This window comes from Colobus angolensis, unplaced genomic scaffold (genome assembly GCF_000951035.1).
Source record: "Colobus angolensis palliatus isolate OR3802 unplaced genomic scaffold, Cang.pa_1.0 Scaffold129, whole genome shotgun sequence".
NCBI lineage: Eukaryota > Metazoa > Chordata > Mammalia > Primates > Cercopithecidae > Colobus > Colobus angolensis.
In genome coordinates this window covers 1,827,884-1,855,378 of record NW_012114141.1, presented here as the reverse complement: position 1 = coordinate 1,855,378, position 27,495 = coordinate 1,827,884, and the positions used below count along the sequence as shown (strand labels likewise).

Here is a 27,495-nt window from a genome sequence, read left to right as displayed (position 1 = left end):
TTAAGTCCGGATTCTGCTTTTTACTAGCTGTATGACCCAGTCACTGGGTCCTTCAGTTTATTTGTAAAATGAGAGGATGACATATTCTATCCTAACTACTTCAAAAGGTAGCTGTGAGGATCAGATAATCAAATGTGAATACTCTTTGTAAACTGTAAGGTTTACAAATAGTAATATTGCATTGCAAAATAATTAATAGTAAATAAAATATATAAAGTACAATGTAAATGGTTAATATTGGTTAACTCCAGTATTAACTCCAGGTTGATGGAGTTTACCAAAACCATGATTGTTGCCTTCGTATCCTCAAAATTTAGACTTTAGAGAGATTTGGAAATATAGGCGCAACTTCCCCCTATGATTCCATTAAAGAAAAATAGCACCTCTGGAAACTTTCCCAGGCAGAGTCAGGCATATCTCCCACTGACGAAATAGCCATCTCTCTATTTTAGTGCCTTCCAGGTTGTTGTAATGATTTAGTTACACGTCTGTCTCTCCTAACAAGCACAGTCAGGTGAGAATTAAATATTGCGAGCACCTGTGTTTTGTGGCGGAGGCCCAGGCAGCATTGTGTAAGGAATGGATAAGCTGCTTATCTTGTTTTGTGCATTGTGAGTTTTTCTGATTACTTGAAGAGGTTCCTGAACTTGGGACTTTATTATAAAAACAAAAAATACGAATGGTTTTGTGGACAACTGAATCCGTGTTAGAATGACAATCAGCTAACTTTAAGGATACTCTGATACAATATTTACTTTTTTGGCATTAAGCAATGCGTGAATATTCCTAGTCACGTGAGTGAGAATGTAGTCTCTAGGCCGATCTGGTCTGTTCTGGATTTATCTCCTCAGATTCTGGGGCTCTCATCTGGGGACACCCACATCTTCCTGGTCTTGTGCTTGGCCCAGGTAGTCTGGACTGGAATTTGGCTTCTTTGTCTCAGGCTCTTGATCCTCAGCCTCTGCTTAAGAACTTGCTCAAAGTTATTCAAGGGCTCACTCTTTCAGGACATCCTCTTCATGGTTCTGATTCTCTGGAAAATGTGGACTGCCTACTCTGTGTATTAGCCAGAAACTGTTTATCTGTCTGTTTAAATGGTCATGCATTATTTTCTGTTGTCTGCTGTAACTTGAAAAAGTAAGAATGACACTACGTGTTTTTGTGGATGCATAATTTCCTGATTTGAGTTAGAAGGTTAGTATGTCCCAATGGGTACAATTAGGGATGCCACAACAGTTCTGGTTAACTCCAGCAATCCACAATAGGCCACGTAGACATTCAGCAGACCTTTAACTGTTTATTGGATGGATGGACCAATGGAGAAGTGACCCAGTTGTCATTTAGGACAGAGGTTCTTATGCCGACATCCCTGGTTGAACCTCTGAGGGACTCAATGAAATTGTACAAGTGTAAGCATGAATCACATTTTTTTTAAGTGAGCATACAGGCATTCATTAGTTGCCCAAGGGAACCTATATATGCAAATATATTAAGAATCACAGCCAAGGAGAAGCCTGATCCTAATTAATGGAAGTAAGAAGGAGCAAAGAGAAAAGCTCAAGCTGCCAAGAAAGACTGACTGCTTTCAGGAAGTCTTCCTTGATTCATCTCACCAAATTATTTGTTTTGCTTTGTTCCATAATCTCTTGGTATTTATGAGCTTGTTGTAATGATTTAGTTACACTTCTGTAACTCTTCTTTTATGTAATGTTTATTTTGCTGTGTATTTTGCTGTGTAATTGTCTTTCGGTCTTTCTCATATGTAGAGGCTGTTTCTTATTTCCTGTGTTTTGCATTCTTGATGTGTAATATAACTGTTCCTCTGAATTCTCAATAAATTACTCTCCTTGGCACTGCCCTTTGGAAAGTATGCTGTTTATAATTTTAAGCATTCTTATGAGAAACGCTTTCCTCTAAGAATTACATCTTTAGTACAAATATCTTTAAGAAATACCTTTGTTTCTTCTTATCACTAAAGAAAAATAATTTCGTTAATTTTGGTAGACATTAGCTTACCTGATCTAACACTGAAACAAAAAATTTACACCCTCGGTGTGAGTAGAGAAAATACATGGCAATTCATCCACTGGGTTCAGGAATATTTTTACTCTCTACCAGCTGTGCTTTTAAGAAAGAAAAATTTTTGTTTTCTCTTGTTTTATTACTAAAGACTTCAGCTGGCATATCACTAACTTGCTCTGTTTTTGTTTTTCCTAGGGCATTAAAGGCATGGCAGGGCAGCCTGTATATTCTGTATGTATCTCCTTGTTCATGAAAGAAAACTCAACAAGTTCACTGGGAAATAAACACAGCTACTCAAAGGTCACTGTACTCATGTTTCTTTTCTCTCTCTTTTTTCAACATTTACAGCAATGTGATCTGATCCGGTTTTTGCGGGAACGTAGTCGTGAGTATCTGTTATGGAATGAGAGCATCCATCAGTGGTTGGTGAGGCACTTAGGATTGTATACAGTGTGAGTATATGAGATCAGTAGATTGAGTTCAGTGGTGGGAAGCCTCTGTAACAAGCTTGCCTGGAGTGCTTACTCTAGAACATCACACATTAAAGGAGAGAGGAAAGGGGGTATAAGTAAAAGTGCCTTCGCTCATGGGGGCAATGCAGACATCAAAAGAAAACATGCATATGGGCAAATTAGAGAAAAACCCAAAAGGTGTGTGAATTAACTCACATTCGTATAACAGTTATGAGCAAAAGGACTGGGAGGGCATGGCGTTAAAGTGATGATCATGGGGGTTTGGGACTAGTTGGTTAGTTACTCAGTTAATAAAAGATGTTTGCATAGGGGTAACTGAATCCAGCTATGGGAAAGTGATGAGAGTGGCAAAAAATGGTTTCAGAAAAGGAATAAAGCAGGAGTTGACATAAAGAGATTGTCTTTGGTTATAAAGAAGGAAAAATAAGATAGAAAAGCCCAGTGATATCATTTCTGAAAATTTGTCCCAAGGAAATACAGCAAAAGCAAGAAAAAAATATAGGTAAATATGATTGGTGGAATATTATTTACTAAAGCAAAGTGATTATACATTTAGACTGTTTACACTTATAGAAAAATTAGGTTACAATATATCATCTTCTGAGAAAATATTAACCAAATATAGTTTTTATGAAGACAATCAAACTTTGAAAAATACAGGCATTAAATATTATAAAATGAAATTGAATCCTCATTATTTTTGCATGTAGGTAAATACATACATAGAAACAAGTACTAGAAGCAAAAGTAGAACAACAATGATTTACTGTGTTCAAGGAGGTAGAATTTTAGGAGATCTGTCTTTCTTCATTATGTTTCCATTGTGGTTTTTAAATAATCATAATCAGAGGAATGTAAAAGGGGAAAATCAGAGACTTTACTGAAGGAGACTAGATAAAAATGTTGTCATTGCAAGTATGTGGCAAGGAAAGAAGAGCAAAAAAGCAGGTTTAGAATAACTGTCAGGCTAGCAGAGGAGAGGCCGAGTGTCACAAAGGATGAGTAAGCAGAGGAGGAATTGTGAAGGGAAATCAATTGGTTGGAGAAGATGGTGAGTTTACATATTTTGGAGGTAGAGGAATGTTGTGTAGACCCTACATGAAACGATCGACCCCAGTGAAATAGGGCTTTTGTAAAGGTGAGGAAAGGAGACTCAGATGTTGAAATCATTCAGTGCTGGTGGTCCTTAAAAACACATGGATGGATGAGGTTTCTCAAAATGTAAAACTAGAGAGTCAGAAACAGAATCTCAAGAGGTTTCTGTTTCTTGGCAAAAAGAGTGGGGCCAAGGTACAGAAAAATGGCGTTCCAGAGATGGGAGAGTCCTGCCAAATGTGGGCAGCTTGAAAGGAGGCAAGAGGAAGGAGGCAATGGAGAGGAGATTCAAAGGGAGGAGATAGCGGGAAAGGCTGTTCAGTACACAGGAGGAGATGAGAACTAGGAACTGGGACTACAGGGAGAGAAAAAGGGAAGAACCATTGTAGGAGAAATGAATGTGGGATCAACCTTCCTCAAGATGTTGCCAGTCTTCTCAGTAAAATCAAATGACGTCTTCCCAAAGAAGACCAAAGTTAGGTGGAAGGGGCTGGGGAGGTGAGGACCAGCCTTGGAGGGTTTGGAATTTGAAGAGAGAAGTTTTCCAACATAGAATAAAAGGAGTTAGCCCATAAATCAGGAGGTCAGAGAAGAGTAGGCAAGTTCTATAACCACACAGGGCACTGATTGGATAACATGGAACTCCAGGATGCAGACTGGAGATAAAGATGCAGCATTAGAGCTGATCTAAATGGCCTCACTTAATAGCTGACATTTCCAAGGTTTCTCATCTAACATCATTTCCTCCTCAGTCCAGTAGCAGCTCTGTGACACACAGGGGTGAGGGCCAGGCTGAGACCTTCTTTGGAGAACAAAAGAAGGTGTCTAGGAGGCTGGGGAAAATTAAGAGAGAAAGGGGATGGTTGAGAATAAAACAGAAGAGCCCAAGTGATTACCATTTTGGAGGGAGATACATAAGTGAAGAATTTTAGGAAAAATCAACTTAAAGGAAATTGCTCAAAAGAATTTAAGTAATTTTTCCCTAAGTCACCTAGCTTTGCCAGACTCAAACCCAGCAGGTGTTTCTGCTTCTAGAGCCTGTGCTTGTAGCCTTGGAGCTGTGTTTGAAGTGAACAAGTGGAAGTACTTGGGAAAAAGGGGTCTGTTTTGAGCCTCCAGATGCAAAGGAGGCTGTGGGTTATGTGTGCTGTCTGATGGCAGTTAGCGTCCCAGTGGCCACGGGGTTAAGACAAACAAGAGGTGTTCACAGGGTAGATGGCAGGGGACCACTACTGCATGACAGCAAGACAGAAGGCTGGTGTGTTGCCAGTGTTAATAATATCTTTTATTATATTGGAGTGACGCATTTGCTTCCTAGGAATAGAGTGAAATGAACATGGAAATTGTTAGGCCTGTGGTTTCTTAAAGATGTATCAATACTTGCCCTGATTCCTCTCAGTTTTACAGAGTAAATCAGAGAAACCAGATGGTGTTTTGCTCATGAGAAACCCTTGAGGTTTTTTCTTTCTCCCTCTGGATGTGGAGATCACTCAAACAGAAGAGCTGTGCTTTTTATCAAAGACAAAATTCACTTGGAAATCCCCCCATGGTTGTACGGGAAAATAAAGGCTCCCAAGATATTCATCAGGGAAGAAAATAAGAACCCATATTTTAGCCTTGCGTTGCTGAATGACTCTCAGAAGGCTATAAGATGAGAGACAAAACAAATTGAATTTCAGCTATCTTGCCGTTTAATCAGAGAATCATCTATTTTTGCTTCTAAGACGAGTGATCAGTGTTTCAGTTTCAGCCAAAATTCTGCTGAAGTCTGCTGGCTGTGGTTTACAAATGGAAAATGTTAGGAAGGCTCACAAATTAATAAAATTCTGTTGACATCTTCCTCAATACTTTAACTTTGGCTTCCTGTCAAGAATTAGCCTCATTTGCAGTTAGACTCAAATCACATTTTCAGCTTTGTTAAAATGATGTTTTTTGAACTATTTGTAGTCTTGTTCCAAAAACATAACAAACTTTTCCCTCTCTCCTTTTCACAGCTTGCTGGAAAGGTGAGTATTCTTACCATGCTCTTCCCTGCTGAGATCATTACTGTATTCCAACAAGACCAGTCTGAAAGAAGCCCTCACCACCGTGGGAAACAGGACTTCTTCCTTCTATGCAGACAGTTCTTTCTTTTGATTATGACTATAGTTGTCAGTGTCATGATTGACCTGATTATGAAATGGTGACTGAATCCTAGCCCCAAGCCTGGGACCCATCACAGTTTACAACTCACTTTCTCCCCAGAGGCGGCCCTTTGCTGCTGGGGGATTCAGTAAACATGGCTCTCTGACTAATCCACATTCTGTTGCTCTGTCTGCTGCTGATGCCCTTGACACTGACTTCTTGGGTGTAAGATGTGTCCTTTCCTCCCTCTGGCCCACGCTCATACCTGTCATCTCACTGAGTGCCCACTACTTGTAAACCTTTCCTGCCCATGGCTGTGGATGATCTGCCACCGATTCGGGGCTGCACGGCGCCTTAGAGCCCTTGGATGGCAAGGCCACTGGAGCCAGTGGCTATGTCAATTTCAAAACCTCCTGATCTCCTAGAGGCCTGCTGATGTAGACCCTCAGGGTCTTTAAGTGTGGTGCAGGTTTGGAACTATTCACCTTAATTCTGCAAAAATATACCTTGCACACAGTAAGCGCTCAATACAACTTCATGGATTTGGATTAAATGTATCTTTCATTTTTCTTATTCTATTGTTCATTATCAGCTTTCATATTTTAAAATTACTGAAATTTCTTCACGGTAAAATTTTTTGATTCAAAACACTTCTCTAAATCAATACTTCCCTATTTTTACTACCAAGAACAGTGGTTGGGATATGGGATATTTTGAGTGTAATATGCTTTGGGAGTTAGCCAGATTGGGGATAGTAGAACAGCCTGAGCAGATGGAAGTGCTTGTTAAAAGAAAAATCATTTTTCTTTTCCTGTGTTCAGACTTTAACAAGGACATTGAAAAGTGAGGTTTGATACATAGGGTAGATTTTCTGTGAAATTCTAAAGCTCAGTCATCATAAGACATGAGTATCGAGCTGGGAATGGCAGATAGTCCCATTTTTGTAAGAGCTTATTGCAAACCTTCATTGGTTCATGTTGCTTCCTTCCTCTTGCCACCCTGGTCTTCATTGAAAACCAGCTTTCCTGAAGCCCCTGAGATAGCCCCTTTTTGGAAACAGCCTCTTTATCCTCTGAATCCTCATTAAGAATAATCTTTACTCTATACCTTATAGTATAATGACGCTTGCCAATACAAGTTCCTTGAGGGCAGTGCTGCACTTGGTTCATCTTTGCATGTATTTCACAGTGAATGTTATACTGCATTTCATGTGGTAGGTACTCAAATATTTGTTGCAGAAGTGGATGGAAATCTTACAACTATCTTTATAATTAATAGATTATTTTGGAAGATTTTGGGGGAGAACAGATTTTCAAGATCCCCAATCAGCTATAATTTCTTTTTATTCATTTTTAAATTTTACACACAGTAAAATTCATTTATCTGTGTATGTGTTCAGTTTTACCACATGCATAGATTCATGTAACCACTACCCTGGTTAGGACACAGAACAGTTCCATCAGCCCAAGAACTCCCAGCAATTTCATTTTACACAGCTGACTGATATGATAGCAGGCTGTGAAGTCTGAGCATTATGTAGCCAAATATTCATGCTCTGCATTTTTATAACAGCTTCAAGTTTGCAGACCAGATTTCTTTCCTTTCTTTGTCTGTGGGTGCCTCTTGTTCTAGAGCTGGATGAAGCACTTGCTTTGCCTCTGTATGAATCCACTTCATTGGAGTAAAGGGTAGGGGAAGGGATTTTGATCCAGTGAAATAACTTAATTCTTCTGCTTTTCTTTTTTCTAGAAAAATGTCCAGTATATCCAACAGAGTTAGTATTTGCTCTGGACAATTCCTATGATGTCACAGAAGACACCTTTAATAAAACACGGGACATCATCACTTCCATTGTCAGTGACCTTAACATCAGGGAAAATAACTGTCTTGTGGGAGCAAAAGTTGCCGTGGTTTCCTACAACTCAGACACCAGCTATCTCATCCGTTGGTCTGACTACAATAGGAAGAAGCAACTCCTCCAGCAGCTTTCCCAAATAAAATATCAAGGCACCACAGAGCCCCGAGATGTTGGTAATGCAATGAGGTTTGTGGCCCGCAACGTGTTCAAACGGACGTATGCAGAAGCCAACATGAGGAGAATTGCTATGTTTTTTAGCAATGGTCAAATGGCCAGTAGGTCATCCATCATCACGGCCACCATGGAGTTTAGTGCCCTGGATATCAGTCCAACAGTCTTTGCTTTTGATGAGAGAGTTTTCCTTGAAGCTTTTGGGGTAAGAATTTCTCTTGGCAACTTCTTTATTTTTAAGATAGTAGTATTGTGATAGGGCAGGATGGGAGTGGTAGAGAGTCAAGGAATATATGTGGCCTCTTGAAAACTCCTTTACAGTTTTCACAGCTATATTGTTTTCAGTGTCTGTGAAATCCAATCCTGAATAATAACAACAGTCAATGATAACAGAAACCACATTTGCTCAGTTCCTGCTGTATGCCAGGCACTGTCCCTAGAGCTTTCCGTACGTATTCATACATTCTCACAGCCCTCAGGGGTCAATGCAGCTGTCCATGTTAAAAATGAGGAAACTGGGGCCGGGAGTGATGGCTCATGCCTGTAATCCCAGAACTTTGGGAGGCCAAGGCGGGCAAATCATGAGGTCAGGAGATCGAGACCATCCTGGCCAACACGGTGAAACTTCATCTCTACTAAAAATACAAAAATTAACTGGGCATGGTGGTGCGTGCCTGTAATCCCAGCTACTCAGGAGGCTGAGGCAGGAGACTCACTTGAACCAGGGAGTTGGAGGTTGTGGTGAGCCGAGATGGCGCCACTGTACTCCAGTCTGGCAACAGAGAGAGACTCTGCCAAAAGTAAAATAAAATAAAATAATAAAATAAAATAAAATAGCCCAGAGGATTACTAGTGACTTAACTATATACTACTACTAAGTGGCTAAACTGAGATTCCAACTTAAGTCTACGTGATATAAAGGGCCATGAACGTGGTGCTCTACCAGCCCTCTACTGCTCTGGTGTTTCTCAGATTTGTTATCTGCTTGCTGTAGCTCACAGAACAGCTGGCCTTAACCAGTGATGGAAGACGTTCAGGGGATCTTTGGACCCCTATGGTCGTGCAAAACATTTGATGTGTATGAATATTTTTCCCAAGAGAGGTCCTGTCACTTTTGGATCCACAGATTCTCAAGGGATCAATGCTCCCCTTCCCTTCCTCCTAAGAAACTTAAAAACCTCTTCATCTGCTCTACAACTTTTCAATATATTCAGATTATCCATAAAATACGTTCTTCTGGAGCTGTGTAAAGCCATCATGTCCTTCAAGAGATTGTAAAGGTCTATTTTTATTAAAAAATGTACAATTTCTACCATATAAAGAGAAAGAATCTCTCTATAAGATGGAGAGAATCAATCTGTTCCTAACACATCCAAGCATTTTTTGGAAATAGGAGCCACAGAGAGTTACAACAGATTCTGACAAAAAGGATTGCAGGAAGTCAAAGTCTTGTGGTTTTCAGTTTTTCTTTTTGAAATTTTTCTGCCTCCTTAATTTTTCTCTCTGGGGAAAATAAGTGACATTTCAGCTTTGAGAGTTGCATAAAATTCCAGAATACAAGAAATCTGAATAAGACATCAAATTTAATCCTTCAGATAGGACTGTGCCAAAGCCCTCAGAATCCCCAGTGAGAAAGAGCCTCCAGTCACTCTTGTTAACAAATCATTTTAAATTTGCATCATGTCTACAGAGAAGGTGACCCAGGAAGCTATCTGGTTCTCATCACTCTGCTCTTACCAGAGAATAATCCCACACAGTCATTCTGACTGCATATCACGCCTTGAGCAGTGCTCCCTTTAGTCATTCTTTATTCTTCCCTGCCTTGAGCTCTTCTCCACTCAGGACATCCTCCTCTCTGTTCCCCTCTCTCAACTCCCTCCTTCCAAACCTCTTCATCAAGTCCTCACTGCTTCAACTCTGAAGGCATAGAGCTGCTACCCTTGATGTCTGAGAGTATCTGTTTCCCCACATACCCACACTGGATTTTACCTATTGAGCTTTTTAAATGTTTGCCAATTGGGTAGGTAAATAAGAGTATCTCGTTGTTTTGATTATATTCCTGTGTGAGGTTAAGCATTTTTTCATGTTTATTGCCCATTTTTATTTTTCTGTGAAATTCACCTCACATCCCTTGTATCCCTTGTTTTTGGCATTATTATTTCTTTTGGCAAGTCTGCTCTGTAATAGTTTGCCTTACCTTTTTTTATCTTTATTTCTTCTAAAAAAAAAAACCAAGATACATGTGCAGAACATGCAGGTTTGTTACATGGGTATACATGTGCCATGGTGGTTTGCTGCACATATTGACCCATCCTCTAGGTTTCCTCCCCTCAACCCCCACCCCCTCAACAACCCTGGTATGTGTTGTTCCCCTCTCGTGGTCCATGTGATCTCAAGATTCAACTCCCAATTATGAGTGAGAACATGCGGTGTTTGTTTTTCTCTTCCTGTGTTAGTTTGCTGGGGATGATGGCTTCCAGCTTCATCCATGTCCCTGCAAAGGATATTATCTCATTCCTTTTTATGACTGCATAGTATTCTATGTGTGTATGTACCACATTTTCTTTATCCAGTCTATTGTTGAGGGCATTTGGGTTGGTTCCATGTCTTTGCTATTGTAAATAGTGCTGCAATAAACATATGTGTGCATGACTCTTTCTTGTTAAATGATTTATATTCCTTTGGATATACATGCAGTAATGGGGTTGCTGGATCAAATGTATTTCTGATTCTAGATCCTTGAGGAATCGCCATGCTGTCTTTCACAATGGTTGAATTAATTTACATTCCTACCAAGAGTGTAAAAGCATTCTTATTTCTCCACGGCCTTGCCAGCATCTATTGTTCCCTGACTTTTTAATAATTGCCATTCTGACTGGCATGAAATGGTATCTCATTGTGGTTTTGATTTGCATTTGTCTAATGATCAAGGATGTTCAGCTTCTTTTCATATGTTTCTTAGCCGCATAAATGTCTCCTTTTGAGAAGTGTCTCTTCATATCCTTTCCTCATTTTTTTGATGGGGTTTTTTGTTTTTTTCTTTTAAATATATTTAAGTTCCTTGTAAATTCTGGATATTAGACCTTTGTCAGATGGGTAGATTGCAAAAAGTTTCTCCCATTCTCTAGGTTGCCTGTTTACTCTAATGATAGTTTCTTTTGCTGTGCAGATGCTCTTTAGTTTAATTAGATTCCATTTGTCAATTTTGGCTTTCGTTGCAATTGCTTTTGGTGTTTTAGTTATAAAGTCTTTGCCTATGCCTATGTCCTGAATGTTATTGCCTAGGTTTTCTTCTAGGGTTTTTTATGGTTTTGGGTTTTACGTTTAAGTCTTTAATTCATCTTCAGTTAGTTTTTGTATAAGGTGTAATGAAGGGGTCCAGTTTCAGTTTTCTGCATATAGCTAGCCAGTTTTCCTGCACCATTTACTGAATAGGAGATCCTTTCCCCATTGCTTGTTTTTGTCAGGTTTGTGGAAGATCAGATTGTTCTAGATGTGTGGTGTCACTTCTGAGGTCTCTGTTCTGCTCCATTGATCTATATGTCTGTTTTGGTACCAGTACCATGCTGTTTTGGTTACTGTATCCTTGTAGTATAGTTTGAAGTCAGGTATCATGATGCCTCCATCTTTGTTCTTTTTGCTTAGGATTGTCTTGGCTATATGGGGTCTTCTTTGATTCCATATGAAATTCAAAATAGTTTTTTTCTAATTCTGTGAAGAATGTCAATGGTAGTTTAATGGGAATAGCATTGAATCTGTAAGTAACTTTGGGCAGTATGACCATTTTCATAATATTTATTCTTGCTATCCATGAGGATGGAATATTTCCCGTTTGTTTGTGTCCTCTCTTAATTCCTTGAGCAGTGGTTTGTAGTTCTCCTTGAAGACATCCTTCACATCCCTTGTTAACTGTATTCCTAGTTATTATATTCCCTTTGTGGTGATTGTGAATGGGAGTTCACTCATGATTTGGCTCTCTGCTTGCCTATTGTTGGTGTAAAGGGATGCTTGTGATTTTTGCACATCAATTTTGTATCCTGAGATTTGCCCGAAGTTGCTTATCAGTTCAAGAAGTTTATGGGCTGAGATGATGGGGTTTTCTAAATGTACCATGATGTTGTCTGCAAACAGAGACAACTTGACTTCCTCTCTTCCTATTTGAATGCGCTTTATTTCTTTCTCTTGCCTGATTGCCCTGGCCAGAACTTCCAATACTATGTTGAATAGGAGTGGTGAGAGAGTTAGCCTTACCTTTTTATCCTGGATCCAGTCTCAAGTGGAATTTAAAGTTGCAAAGCCCTACTGATGTTCTAGAAATTTCTAAAAATTTTTAAAAGTATTAGCAGGTTAAATCTCTATAAGTCTGATTTTTCTCTATAGAGTATATCTTTTTAAAAATTACCCATGATCTTTCCTCTTGTGAAGCTGGATAAATGGACAGAGTTATTAGTTATTCACATTTCCCTATTTTATTATTTTTATTAGTTTTATATATTATCATTTATTATATTATTTACTATTAGTATTATTTATTAGTTTTATTGCTGGAAGGGACCCTCTGTCTACTATAGATTGATTTTTTCCCTCTCTGCCACATTATTCCAATCAGGAGAGAGAAATAAAACAACTTTCTGACCTAGATTTTCAGTTACTGCTTCATTTCTTGGCTCCCATATAGCAATCTCCTAGGGGAAAAAAGAAATTGTCTATATTTGCTGTCTCCGGTGCCTCTCCTAGCATTCTTTCTTGAGATAATCCCAGTCACATTTTGATTCCTGCTACTCTCCTGATATTGCCCATGTCAAGATCAACTGTGATCTTCATGTTTCTGCACCTAGTGGTTGATTCTGTTGATTCTGTCTGCAAATCACTGAACTTATTTGCAGTATACAACATTGTTGATTCTGCCCTTCTTTGGAAAACATTTTCTTTTTTGGGCTGACTTTTAGTATACCTCTCTTCCTGGTTTTTCTCTTACCTCATTAGTTGTCCCTTCTCAGTCTAGTTTTCCGATTCAGCTTCATCACCTTGGCCTCAGAATGTCGGTATTGCCCAAAGCGCATGCCTTAGCCCTCTTCTTTATCCTTATGCAATCTCTTGACACTCTTATCCAGACTCAGGGTTTTAAATATCCTCAATGATATGTCCATATCTCATCCAGACTGCATCCTTGAACTCTAGATTCATACACACAGCAGTCTGTTCAATACTTCCACTTGCATGTTAATGGATATTTCAAACTTACCACATCTAAAATGAAGCTTCTAATTTTTTCCCAAAACTTGTACAATGTACAGCCCTCTTCATCACAGCTAATAAAAATCCTATTCTTCTACTTGCAGTTATCTATGATTCCTCATCTCTTCTTATATCCAACATTCTTAACTTTAATGTGTGTATATATGTGTGTTTGTGTGTGTCCATGTATACAAAAGTACATATATGTACATATATACACTAAAATGTGCATATGTGCAATAAAGTATATTAGTACTTATTAGTAAATATAGCATTCATTTAAAGTACTAGTATTAAGTATTGGTATAAGTACTAATCTTGGTATTATTTGTAAAAAATATATATCCAGAATTTGGCCACCTCATAGTGTCTCTGTCTTTGGCACCTTGATCCAAACCACCATTATCTTCTGCCTAGACTGTGCAATCACCTTTTTCTTAGTGGCCTTGTATTCGTTCTTGCCCTGCTACAGTCTGTCTGAACATAGCAGCTAGAGTAATCTTATGGAAGCCCTAAGCCACCAGGTTATTCTTCTGCCTGAAACTCTGCAATTTATCATTTCTCTCAGAGTTAAAGCTAAGTCTTTACAATGGCTCGCAAGGCTCTGAATGATCTACCACCCAATCCCTCTTAGTAACTCTCTGATCTCACCTTCTCCTTGTCTTGTTCTCTCTCACCCCATCCCAGGCACGCTGTCTTCCCTGCTGATCCTCACACAAGCTATGCATGCCCCTGCTTCCCCAGAGCTTTCACCTGGCTATTTCCTACGCCAGAAATTCTTTTCTCCATCTTCCCTCTCCTTTGAATTTTTGCTTAAATGTCATGTTATCAGTGGACTCTACTTAAATGCTATCCCAGATTTTCCCATCCCTATTATCCTGCTTGGTTTTTTTCTCCATAAAAAATATTACTTCCCAACATACTAAATAATTTACTTTTTTATTATGTTGATGATATAGCTCTCCCACTAGAATGTAAGATAGAGGGTTTTTTTGTTTTTTGTTTTGTTTTGTTTTGTGAGACAAAGTCTCGCTCTGTCACCCAGGCTGGAGTGCAGTGGCACAATCTTGTCTCACTGTAACCTTGGCTTCCTGGTTCAAGCGATTCTTCTGCCTCAGCCTCCTGAGTAGCTGGTATTACAGGCATGTGCCACCACGCCCAGCTAATTTTTGTATGTTTGGTAGAGACAGGGTTTCACTATGTTGGTCAGGCTGGTCTTGAACTCCTGATCTCATGATCCACCCGCCTTGGACTCCCAACGTGCTGGGATTACAGGCGTGAGTCACCGTGCCTGGCCAAGATAGAGGTTTTATCTGTTTCATTTATTTTCATATCCCCAGAACATAAAACTACACCTATAACATTGTAGGCAGTCAATAAATATTTGTTGAATGAATGAGTGAATGAATGAACGAATGAAGAGCATGGGGTTTACTCCTCTGAATAAACTTCCTTGGTTTAGGAGGTCAACATCCAGTCTTTACATGTGGGACCAACAAGGTCAAATACAAAATAACACCCAAAGCATCCAATTTAATAAAAATAGAGAGTAGGAATGTAGTAAACAGTTTCTAAACATATGGCTGGAATGATTATAAATATTTTCCAGTGTTGATTCAGCACTTTACAGAAAAACAGAGGGTTTGGCTTTTCTAGCCCTTTATATTTGCTGAGGGAGAAAGAGAAAAAGCATAAAAATCTTTGTTGATGGAGAGATAGCCTCCTCACTATCTGGGAATGATAGATTTCTTTCATAATAAAAGTATCTGTTTTGCATGGTGCCTCACATAGAGTAAATGCCCAATAAAGAGTTATTGACTCATTGAATGAATGAATGAGTGCTGTATATTGCCCATTACAGTGAGTATTAAAGTATTTTAAAAAGTAATCAGGAAACAAGAAATCAGAGAGTGTACCACCAGGAATTTTGAACAAAATTCTGTCCATTGCTTTTTGAAATAGACTTTTAAGTGGAATTTGTGATTGAGAAGGTCCCCTTGACAACTGAGAGATGTGCCTTCTTCTAGATAGAGTGGACTGGAAATAGTTGGGATCACTACCTACAGAGGCCAAAGGAAGCTTGGGAATGTACAGTTTATGCAGGGCCCAACTTCAGAAGCTGGCATGTGGTGTATAATCAGCTGGTGCATAATCGGAAGTGTGTACAAATTTAGTCCAGAATTGCAGGCTTGGAAATAAGAGATTTTAATACTTGCCCCAGTGAGTGAATCTGGTCAGGTTATCTCGTGGCAGTTCTCTCATTATAATCTAGGGATGATGATACTTGTTCTATACATACTTTTTGTGTTATGTTTAGGATAAGCGGGGGATTTTGTGTGTGTGTGTGTGTGTGTGTGTGTGTGTGTGAACATGCACTGAATGGAACAAGGAGCTATAATGCAAGGTAATAGTGATTAGTTGGGTGTTTTTTAAACTAATCCTTAAAGTGACTGCACAGTGGTTTCCTAATAGTGACTAAAAACAATGAGCCAAACATGCATTCACTTCTTTTTCAATGCAGTTTGACAACACTGGAACATTTCGGGTGATTCCAGTTCCTCCAAATGGGGAAAATCAAACATTAGAAAGACTTCGGCGCTGTACACTTTGTTATGGTAAGACCAATGAAGAGAATTGACTGTGCTGAAGAGCTTAAATGCCTTCTAGATGAGTTATTGAATGTGGCTTTATCCAGAGATTTCTATTTTTAATCATAGGTTCTATTTTCAGTTTTCTAGTTTTTCAATACCATATGTCATGGTTTCAATCTCTGGAATGTTTGGAGTTTCCATACAATGTGAAAATTGGTTTAGAAAATTATCCCAACCAATGTAGCATTTCTTGGGGACGATTGGGTAGTTTATATCAGAAGTCTCTAAAATATCAAAAATATTTTTTAAATGAGTTTGGATATGACTTGTACACTGCAGGTATATGTGCTACCTACATCTGCTTTCAACAAAGCCCTCCCCTTATTGTCTGCTAGTGCCTGGAGAAGTATTGGGACATTGAAAATTTCTCATTAATTTAAATTATGTGAGATCAAAGAGGTATTGATCAAATTATAATTCTTGGTAATTAGTCACTGAATCACTTGAAGATCTCAAACAAGTGTCCTGTTGGATCAGTGTTGAACCAATTATGTGTCTCTCTGTGTGTTTTCAGATAAATGTTTTCCAAATGCTTGCATTCAAGAGGCTTTCTTACCTGAAGATTCATACATGGATGTAGCCTTCCTCAGAGACAATTCTCGGAATATAGCAAAGGGTGAGTTTAAGGCTGTGAAAGCCTTGGTGAGCTCAGTGATTGACAACTTCAACATTGCTTCAGACCCTTTAATCTCAGACTCTGGTGATAGGATTGCCTTACTGAGCTATTCTCCTTGGGAAAGTTCCAGGAGAAAGATGGGTACCGTAAAAGCAGAGTTTGATTTTACCACTTATAACGACCAGCTCCTAATGAAGAATCACATCCAGACCTTCCTTCCAACAGCTAAATGGAGAAGCCGCAGTTGGTCGTGCCCTACTGTGGACCACTGAAAATCTCTTTCCAGGAACACCCTAGCTAAGAAAGCACAAGGTCATCTTTGTGGTCTCAGCTGGAGAAAACTATGAGAGAAAAGAATTTGTAAAAATGATGGCTTTGAGGGCTAAGTGTCAAGGCTACGTCATATTTGTGATTTCTCTGGGCCCTACATGTAAGGATGACATGGAGGAGTTAGCCAGCTACCCACTTGATCAGCACCTGTTACAGCTTGGGAGAATACATAAACCAGATCTGAATTATATTCTGAAGTTCTTAAAGCCATTTTTATACTCAGCCAGGCGTAAGTTATTATTTCATTGTTTTTCTTTGTTTTAATAAGCTAGTGTTTGTTAATATAGTATTGATAACCTATTTTTGTGTCTATAGCTAATCTAAACATAATTTATGAATTAGATGGTGAGATGGGGCCAGGAATGGATCATTTGCTGGTGATACCGTTTATATCCTGGTCACAAAATGGCAAGGCCTGAGGCCTGTTTTTATCATAGTGTGTCTGTTAGCCAAACTCTCAGCACTAGAAAGCCACAGAGTGACTAGAGGTCTTATGAGTCACATTTGCTCAAGAAGTTCTAGCAGCAGTTAGGTGATTTCCAGAAGAACATTCAAGTAAAAGTTTCACTTGCTATACCTGTTTTATTTCCAACTTTGGTACACCCTGGAGACCTGTGTGAGGATGTGAAGATAGCAGAGTCCTGGGCAAACACATCACCTAGTAACCTTGTTAAAATGCAGGATGTTCTTACTGAGGATGTCTAGGGTGAAGCCCGAGATTGTACATTTCTAACAGGTACCTCAGTAATGTGAATGCTGCTGGTTCATGGATCACATTTTGAATAGCATGGCTCTAGGCCAGTGCACTATAAAGGGTTACTCATTGGATGAGTGCCAGGCTACAAATTGATGTGTGAAGAAATAAATACACAGATTGAGAGTAAACATCTAGAAACTTTTAAGGCAATTTGACATTGATTGCTGTGGCATACAGTTGCATGATCAGTGGACTCTGTCTCATTGAACAGGATTTAGACCAAAAGCATCAGTCTGCAAAGAACTAGAAATAAGAATACCTTGTCCTCTACCACAGATGGTTTGGGAAAACACTTTTCTAGAGCAATTGTTCTCAATAAGGCACAATTTGCCCCAGGGGACATTTGGAAATGTCTGGAGGCATTATTTGGCGGTTACAACTTGGGGATGCTACTAGTATCAAGTAAATAGAGGTCAGGGATATTGCTAAACATCCCACAATTCACAGGACAGACCCCCACCACAACAAAGAATAATACATCCCCAAATGTCCATAGCAATAGCACTGAGGTTGAGAAACCCTTCTCCTTAAGATCCCACAGAATCAGAGCTGAACCTTTTCCTTCTGGAAATCTGACAGTTTTAGAAGTAAATTTGGCTGGAATCAGTTCTACCACTGTACAATCCCAGTTTCCTTGCTATTCAAAGGATTTCCCAACAACACCACAGTGATAATGTCTTGAGCGTTCACTTTTCATTGCAAGGAGAGCTCCACCTTTCTCCTGTGATTCATATTCACTTAAAGAATCCAATAGTTGCCCTCTTGGGAAGGGAACACTGTTATTTCTTTAAATCTAAGATGCCCTCAATTGTATAATGTAAAGGAAAAAAAGTTTCCAATTAAATTTTGATACCAACTTTCCTATTAGAGTATTTTATTTTACAGCAATTGAAAGAGTTCTTTGGGATGTATGGTAAATATATCACTCCTGTGCATGCATAAAAAGAAATCTATGTGAAATAGGCAGGATAAAGCATTCCTAAAACAACTTCTTATTCAGAATTTGACTCTTTTGAGCTACTTCTTGGCTCAGAGTCATTGGTATCCATTTTTCTCTATGCAGTATTGTTCTTTGTGCCATTAAGATTGATGATAATGCAACATTTTAAAAGACTGTAAAACAACTCAAAGCTGGTCATGCTGGACTGTTAAGTGGCTTTGCAATTATGTAGAGGTAGCCTACTTTTGACTTTTACCTGGGAAGTGTTAAACACACCCAATTCACTGCCTTCCCACAACCACTTGGTTTGTAGGAGTGAAAAGACTCCTCTGCTGGTATTTATGGGAATGTTTTCAAACAGCTGTCCCCAATTCTACAAGTTTTGGTGCTGGCATGTTTGCTGTTTCCACATGCACAGGCAGTGACCACTGCATCACAATACCTGCCCACCCAACAGTAAGTGTCAGATGCAATTTATGAGAGATGCATTTTCATTTTAAAGAAATAGAAAAAAGGCCGGGCGTGGTGGCTCACGCCTGTAATCCTAGCACTTTGGGAGGCCGAGGCGGGCGGATCACGAGGTCAGGAGATCGAGACCATCCTGGCTAACACGGTGAAACCCCGTCTCTACTAAAAATACAAAAAATTAGCCGGGCGTGGTGGCGGGCGTCTGTAGTCCCAGCTACTCAGGAGGCTGAGGCCGGAGAAAATGGCGTGAAACCGGGAGGCGGAGCTTGCAATGAGCCGAGATCTCGCCACTGCACTCCAGCCTGGGCGACAAAGCGAGACTCCGTCTCAAAAAAAAAAAAAAAAAAAAAAAAAAAAAAAGAAAGAAATAGAATAAAAGGAAAAAAATGCTCATCTTAGAATTCAAAAATGTGATTATTATAAAACTACAGACATTATCTGAGATATTTTCATAGAACCTTGGATCATTCAATGGCTGAAGGTCTTCTTTAAAATCTTTTATTTTCCTGAATGGGGCAGGGTAACATACTTCTCAATATTCCAAAATGTATAGAACAACATCAGGAAGGGGATAAATAGGCATGTTATTTAGACCAGTAAGATAAAATCTTGTCTGTGATTCTTTTCCTCATAGGAATCAGTGTGGTTTTTTTTTTTTGTTTTTTTGTTTTTTTCTTTTTAGTAAAGCAATTTATTTTCATATATATATACTTATTTTTATATATACACATATTTATATATATACATATTTATATATACATATATATACACACACACACACAGTATGCTATATGGGATTACTGCTTCAAGTGGTAGTTCTGTTTTAACTTCTTTGAGAATTTTCAAAACAGCTTTCCACAGTGGCTGAACTAATTTACAATTCCAGCAATTGTGCATAAGTATTCCCTTTTCTCCAGGAATCAGTGTTAATGGGTGCAGAAGCACAGAAATGACATCAATATCATGTAATGAAACATTACCTTGTCTCTGTTTGATCTGTTAGCATAAGTCTGGGTGAAAAACCTTTGATGAACCAGAATAGGGTATCTCTTAGATTATGTTAGCCTGAGCATGTGAAAATCATGTGTCCCTGCATCACAACTAGCCCTTAGATGAACAATTTGAGGAAGTCTGTTTCCATGATTCTGATAATCCTTTGGCTGCTAAAACACTCTGAAATCAAATTTTGAGTGCTATTTCTAACAGCTATTTTCTGTTTTCACCCCAGCCAAATTTTGCTGAAATATGTTAGTGACATTAATTGCTTCAAGAGGATTCCTGTTGGGATTCTCTTTACCTAGGAAACATCATTTCCAGTTTTAAAATCTAACTATAACTTTGTTCTCTCAATAGGGGGAATTCAATCAGTACCCACCACCGATGCTTGAGGATGCCTGTCGTCTCATCAATTTAGAAGGAGAGAATGATTGAAATGATGGTTTCCAGTGAGTTAGAAAGCTCTTATATTTACAAGTGACTGTTAATTGGCTGATGGGAGTATAACTGGTTAATAACACTTTATTAGGTTGAGTATGCTAACAAGGTCACTGAAGTAGGCTTTTTATGCATTCCACTTTCCATAGCTGAAATTACACATCAGGTATGATTTCCAATTTGATGTTTTTATAACATCATAAGCTTTATTACAATTTTGCCTTTAAATTCATGGTTTCTTCAGAAATTCCTGTATTGAAATGTACCCCGGAATAGAACCCACAATTTATCCTCGATCCACCTCAACCTCACTTCTTATTTCTCCCGACCATGAGTTCTGGTCACACTGAACTCCTACCTGCCTTGTGTGAATTATCCCATTTCACACTGCCTGGGACTCTTGCTCCTTTCAGTGAAACCCTAGCCATCTTTCACGACCCAGATTGAAGCTATCTTGTGTTTGAAACCAATGTTTACTCCCCATCAAAACCCATAGTCTTTTTTTTTTTTTTTTTGCACTGCTGAGACACTTATTAGGGTCTACCCAGGCTCTTGTCTTGCTGAAGTCTGAGGCTACATATGATTCATGTTTCATCTCCAAAAGTTAGCATAAAAGACTCCACAATATAATAGTGTATATAATGTTCCTTGATATTGTATCCTAAATAAAAATATAACTAATTAATCTGAATGAATCTTTGCTCTGAAACTGAGTGAAAGTGGCCCGTCTTGGTTGCTTTCTTCTTTTCTATATGCTTCATTGAGCTTAGATCCCTGAGACCCTGTTTAGACCCAGGTTTAGACCCACAATCACCCCATCTTCTCAAATTGCAATTAAGTAAAAGAGCTTCTCAGAACAGATAAGGTCTCTTTGATACACCCAGGAGCAAAATGGAAAGGTGAGTTCTCCAGAATTCATGCAAGCACATGTTCCTCTAATGTCATATTTCGTTTACTTGGTAATTATGCAGGGAAGCATCTAGCAGCCAACACCTTCTGAAGGACAATGTGGCACTGATCTTAAGTGTTTCCCAACCTTGAATAAATCATAAAGTCATTTACAAGGGAAACCAATCCTATAGGACAGCAGACAAAATATAATGTTGTTTAAACATTTACAAACACAAATCTAGCTGTAAATATTATACACTTATAGTTCTTATGCAGCTGTTAAACCAAAACAAGTTAATACATCAAATCCAGACAAACTCAGTGAGACAAAAATTTTCAACACTAACTTAATGCAATGAATGATTCTTCTTTGTCAAAATGGAATTTTTTAAAACCAAAAAAAGGTAGATGTTGGTAAAATATATAAAATATGGTGCATGCTGCAGAAGAACATCGACATGCAGCTTGCCTACTCTGTTACATGATGACATGATTCCCCACCACGTATCTTCACCTGCACTACTGCAAAATTATTCACACAGTGTGCCATCACACATGATATCATTTGATTTTCTCTTGGTGTGAACGTATTATTTATGTATTACATCTGACTTTGCTTCCTCTCCTCATTAACTCTCAACAGTTAAAGTCATATTACTGGGTGCCAAACATTAGCATCAAATGCAAGTGCAAACACAGACATTGAAATTACATAAAATTGCATAATCAAGAATAAACTTCTATTGAATATGTTTTACATCATCAACCAAATAAAAACACAAAATTCTCAAATTATCACAGAGAACTCTTAAACTGCTATGATTATACATGTAGACACTACTTTAAGAGGCACTGATATGGGTTATGTTTTATATAATCTTACTTTCTCACAGCAGTGCTTGGTAGATTAAGTTTTTTCTGCATTTTCCATGGTGATTGGTATCAATCTGAGATATAATATGATTGTTCCAAATGCTTGTGAGTTTCTTTTCACTTATCTAAAACTCTGTACATGCTGGACATGGTGGCTTACACCTGTAATCTCAGCAGTTTGGGAGGCTGAGGAGGGAGGATCACTTGAGCCCAGGAGTTCGAGACTAGCCTGGGCAACACAGCATGACCCAATTTCTACAAAAATTAAAAATTAGCCCGTCATGGTGGCATGAATCTATGGTCCCAGCTACTCAGGAGGCTGAGGTGGGAAGATTGCTAGAGCCCAGGAGGTTGAGGCTGCAGTGAGCTGTGATTGCACCGCTGCACTCCAGCCTGGGTGACCCTGTCTCAAAAGAGTGAGTCCCTGTCTCAAAAAAGAAACAATAAAACTCTGGACAAATCAAACTTGGTTATTCCAAAGTAGTACTTAATAGCCTCTAGACAGATGTGAGAAAAGATAGAGTAAGTAGAAAATTTTATCAGAGTTTTAAAAAATAATATGTATAATGAATCTCAATGAATTATTTGATTGAAATGGATTTATATTTTCACCACCCAATTGGTTTTTTAAGGAGATAATTAAATAACTATGTTAAATGTTAGGATTTTTTTATTTGCCTCCTTCTCTAAAGTTATCTAGACTCACCTAAAGTTTTTTTTTTTTTTTTTCTAGATTTACTACTGAGCTACAAGAAGATTTTTCAGGAGAGAATGACTTCATTGGCCAAGAATTAAATTCTGGGAGAGAATCATCTTTTGTAAAGATAGAGGACAATGGAAGTGACTATTTGGTTTACCTTCCAAGCCAAATGTTTGAGCCACAAAAATTAATGATCAATTATGAAAAAGATAAAAAATATGCAGAAATTGCAAGTCTCACTTCTGGTAAGAAAATGAAAAGTCATGATGGAAATGTTTAAATAGCTGGGGTCCTCATCTTTTAACACTGGTAGAAAATCAAATAAATTAAGGCTGGTATCTAAAGCAACTTTTTTTTAAGTTCATTATGGTAGATACAACTTCTACTTTTATTGAAATTGAATGGTGACAGGCACTGCTAGGGAGATCACTGATAGAACCTCTCAGAAATGTCCCTGATATTCTCACCATGCTTAACATTTCTCTAGATTCCACAGTTTAGAAGGTTAGTATGGTGTAGAAGGAAGCAGTATAGTGAACATCAGAGCAAAGGAGGGATTAAAATGACTTTCTTTTTTGGCGGGGGAGATGGAGTTTCATTCTTGTTGCTCAGGCTGGAGTGCAATGGCACAATCTTGGCTTACCGCAACCTCCGCCTCCCGGGTTCAAGCAATTCCCTTTAAAATGACTTTTAAAAGTTGGCCTGGCCAGTGTTCCAGAATTTGTGATAATATGAGAAAGTATGTTTTATTTTTGTGGTACCCAGAAATGATAGAGCATAAACTCCCTTGATGCCTACTCTATACATTTTAATGGCAAAGCAATAACTTTTGTAAAAATGTAATAATTTCAAACAAATCAGATACAAAGGAGTATGTCTGTACTTTCATTAAAAAGTGTGACGGGAGGTAGGAATGGTTAATGGGTAGAGAAAAAGGAAAGAAAGAGGAAGAACTTCTATTTGATAGCACAACAGGGTAACTATAGTCAATAATTTTAAAAAATTTAAAAATAACCAAAAGAGTGTAATTCAATTGTGTAATACAAAAGATAAATGATGATTCTCATCATTCCATGATGAGAATGAGGTGCCCCATTCTCCATGATGTGATTATTATGCATTGCATGCCTGTGCAACATATTATGTACCCCATAAATACACACACCCACTCTATACCCATATAATTTAAAAATACATTTATTTTTAATTCCAAAGAGACTATTCAGCCATTCCACCTATGCATCTGGAATCTTCTAAAATGCTTATTTGGCAGAATGTCAGCATTTTAAGCATTGTTCCAAAAGTATCATATGGTAGTTAGAATAGGTAAGTATAAGAGAAAAAAGGGGCCAATTTTGTACTATAATATTCATTCTTAGTAGCTTTCCCAGATAAAATTTTTTTCTTGGGTTTAACACTTACATCCCCACAATTATTTCTAAAATATAAATATTTGAACCTTATCTTTAAAACAGCTAAACTTACCTTTGTACAAGCTACAATTAAGGATAAAAAAGACAATCATTAGTTGAAAAATAGGCATCTTAGCTCAAAAAAAGAAGTGATGCAGTAAAACTAGATATATGTAGTACCATGGCATTAAGACATTCAAATGTGTATCTTTTTAATTCAAACTTTTTTTATTTTCTTGTAGACACAGACTAAAGAAGAAAATTAAAGATTTGTACCTTTTAATGGATATTAATTGTGCATGTTCATTTTAATGAATAGCAAATTACAGTAGCCTTCAAGGCACAAGAATTTGTTATGGTTTGGTTTTAAAAGGGGAAAAAAGAGAAGAAGAGGTGTTTTGGCAGAGGGTTAGAGTATCAAGTTGTCATTTGTGATAGCTTTGTTAGAGCGAAGCATTCCGAAGTCTAGTAATTTAGAAGCATGAACATTTTCAGGAAAGACAGATATGACTGGATATGAAAGGAAGGAAGGAAAGAAGGGCATCTCTGCAGCCATTGTTAATGACTGATGTTCAGTATAAAAGAAAGACTTTTCATTGTTTTTTTTCAGCTCTCTGAGAATCAAGATATGTATAGTTAGTGTAAGGTCCCATTTGGCTGAAGAAATAATTGTTCATAGCTCTAGCAGGGAAAAAAATGTAAATCCTACTGCACCCAGTTTCTCCTGCAGTGAGTTGAAGTATGCTGAGAGTTCTGGGGATGATTACATCAGATTGGGATAGCCTGGCAACACTGAGTGTTTCAGACAGAAGCATAATGTGTATTTTTTAATCCTTTAAAATAAATGTGAGTCTCAGATCATAAGTGTTTTCTAGGAACTTTGTGCTATTCTTTTCTTTCTTTCTTTCAATCATCTTTAGCCAGTTGCCAAAAACTGCTGAGAGCTTCCTGTATAGTGTGCTGTCCTGTAGAGTGAGTTGTAGTTCAGATATTTTATTCAGTCACTCAGAAATGAGCTTTGATAAGTTCCAGATGTATGGCACAAATAAAAGGTTGGTAAGTTTCATAAGCACCTCCACATGCTGTGTTTGTTACCCATTCATAATCTAATTCTTTTGGCTGATGGCTGATCTGTCTGCCCTTGAACTGAAAGGCTGGGAAAAGTCAGGAATCTTAACCATTTAAGAAATTTGTACTACCCAGAGTCCTGTGAGCTGGCAATGAGTTGTGTATCGCCCTCTTTCAAAAGAAGCGCAATCACTATCTTCTTACCTATACCTCTTTCTCTGTTTCTCCCCATCTGCTCTGGTTTGAATTGAAATCATCTTCAATTCTATCACCTTTCTTGGCCCTCCTTTTACTTACAGCAGCCCAAGGACAACCCATATCAGAATTACCTGGAAGCTCATTATAAGCACAGGTTCCTAAGCCCTCCTGATAACTACTGTTTCATATTTAGGAGTGTGAACGAGGAGGAGAAAGCTACAAACTTTATAACCACTGTAGGTAATATTGGTATGCCCTCAAGCTTGAGATCAACTATGTCAGTGGTTCTCAAAGTGTTATTCCTACACAAGCAGCATCAGCATCACCTGGGAACTCATTAGACACACAGATTCTCAGCACTTGTCCTGGACTACTGAATCAGAAATTCTGGGAGCAGGACTCACAATCTGGGGTTTAACAAGAAGCTCAGGTGATTCTGATGTAGGCAGAAGTTTATGGGTCACTGCACGTTTGAACATTTTGGTGTGCCAGATTTAATCTGTGCTGTCAATGGAGCTGAAAACAATTGGGTATCTAGAATCACAGAACAGAAATGAGAATTTGTGTTGCTAAAGAGTTCCACGTGAAGTAGGTTATAATTTTATCTTATTCAAGAACATCCATCCATCTATCCATCCAACATCTGACAAAACACATTTAAGATCTAAATATGTAGAGATTATCTAGAGATACTAACAGGCCTTTTGAACATAACATCTGCAATATAAAAATCCCTTGCAACATGCAGTCCCTTCTAATTACTTGCCACAAAATGCACTTTGTTCTTTGACATTATGTAACTTTAAAATGGGTTGTTTAATTCTAATTAAATTGCAACTATTGACCCACTGGTAAACTAGCACTTTCGTCAAAGATGCTGTATTATGCTTGCAGATGTTTTCTTGTGAAATGTTTTTTAAATGCTGTATTAACCAGTACTTAAGATACAGCTAATCTACTTTCATAATTAAAAAACAGGATAATTTGTAATGCATTTTAAATACTAACCCAAACTCAGCCTAGGGCCTGCTCCTAGCTTCAAGCAGCCCCAGGCCTTAGGATAACTTCAACTGATTTCTTTTCAATGAGCTCATTAAGAAATGAGAAGCAACACTTGCTGCTTCAGACTAGGCTGGAGTTTTGCTTAAGGGAATTTACACAGGTTTTGTTTTTCTGTTTAATTTTTCTAACTTTACTCTCATTCTGATTTATAAATTGTTTTGTTTTTAGAGCCAATATATATGTATTTTTTGCTTTGAATTACTCCTAGGATAATAGAACTGGAAGGGTATTAGTGATGACCTGGTAAAAACTCACCTGGGAGCAGCTCTACCCTACCCCACACAAGGGGACATATTGCAACATCTGGAGACATTTTTTATTGTCAAAATTGGAGGACCCTACTGGCATCTAGTGAATAGAGGTCATTGCTAAACATTCTCCAATGCACAGGACAGCCCCTCAGAACAATGAATTATCAAGTCACTCTTAAGGGAAGTGTTTTAGAAGAAACCTCATGCCCCCAAGTTTATGGAACTGACAGACTCACTAGACAGGCTCTCTATTGCTACACCCTGTCCACTGTTCCCTTATTACATGTCCAAGATTCTACTATATATTTTTTACAAATGATAAAAGTACTATTATACCATATAAAATTCAAATACCAAGTTTTAAATCAAACAATTTAGCAAATTGAGTTATTTTTAATGCATAATACGTTCTTTTGTTTTTCCATAGGCATATAGGTTTACAGTTTTATTTAATTGCATATCCTGCTTTTCACATGATATTATGTCACAACATTATCTATATTACTGTAAGCTTCATACTGATTTTTTAAATGTTCTCAAAATGTTCCTTTTGAGGAATGAATGCATGTATTTGACCATTTACTTTTTTTGAACACTTGGATTGCTTCTAATTTTTGCTGTCATGTATCAAACTTGAATGTGTATTTTTACTTGGGCTAAATTTAAATCTGCACTGGAATAAAATGCAGCAGTATTGGCTTCTGAGTCATCCAAGGAACATCAGCTGAATGTTCTGCTTTCCTATCAGTACACTTTTCAAATAAGAAATCAGCAGCAGAATTGTAGTAATGTCTGGATTTTAATAACATGTTTAAAATGTTATTAAATAATAACATGTTTAAAATGTTATTAAATAATAACAT

At 38.0% G+C, this 27,495-nt stretch overlaps 1 protein-coding gene across 1 annotated transcript in view; it reads left to right on the top strand.

Annotated features, from left to right (window-relative positions):
* COL6A5 (collagen, type VI, alpha 5) overlaps positions 1-27,495 on the top strand; it is a 94,992-nt gene that overhangs the window by 51,893 nt on the left and 15,604 nt on the right. Inside the window, 11 exon segments of the mRNA XM_011933773.1 lie at positions 852-1,060; positions 2,218-2,253; positions 2,371-2,407; positions 5,585-5,596; positions 7,464-7,948; positions 15,503-15,596; positions 16,147-16,460; positions 16,462-16,807; positions 18,589-18,590; positions 20,097-20,188; positions 22,675-22,886. Coding sequence (XP_011789163.1) covers positions 852-1,060; positions 2,218-2,253; positions 2,371-2,407; positions 5,585-5,596; positions 7,464-7,948; positions 15,503-15,596; positions 16,147-16,460; positions 16,462-16,807; positions 18,589-18,590; positions 20,097-20,188; positions 22,675-22,886 — 1,839 coding nt within the window.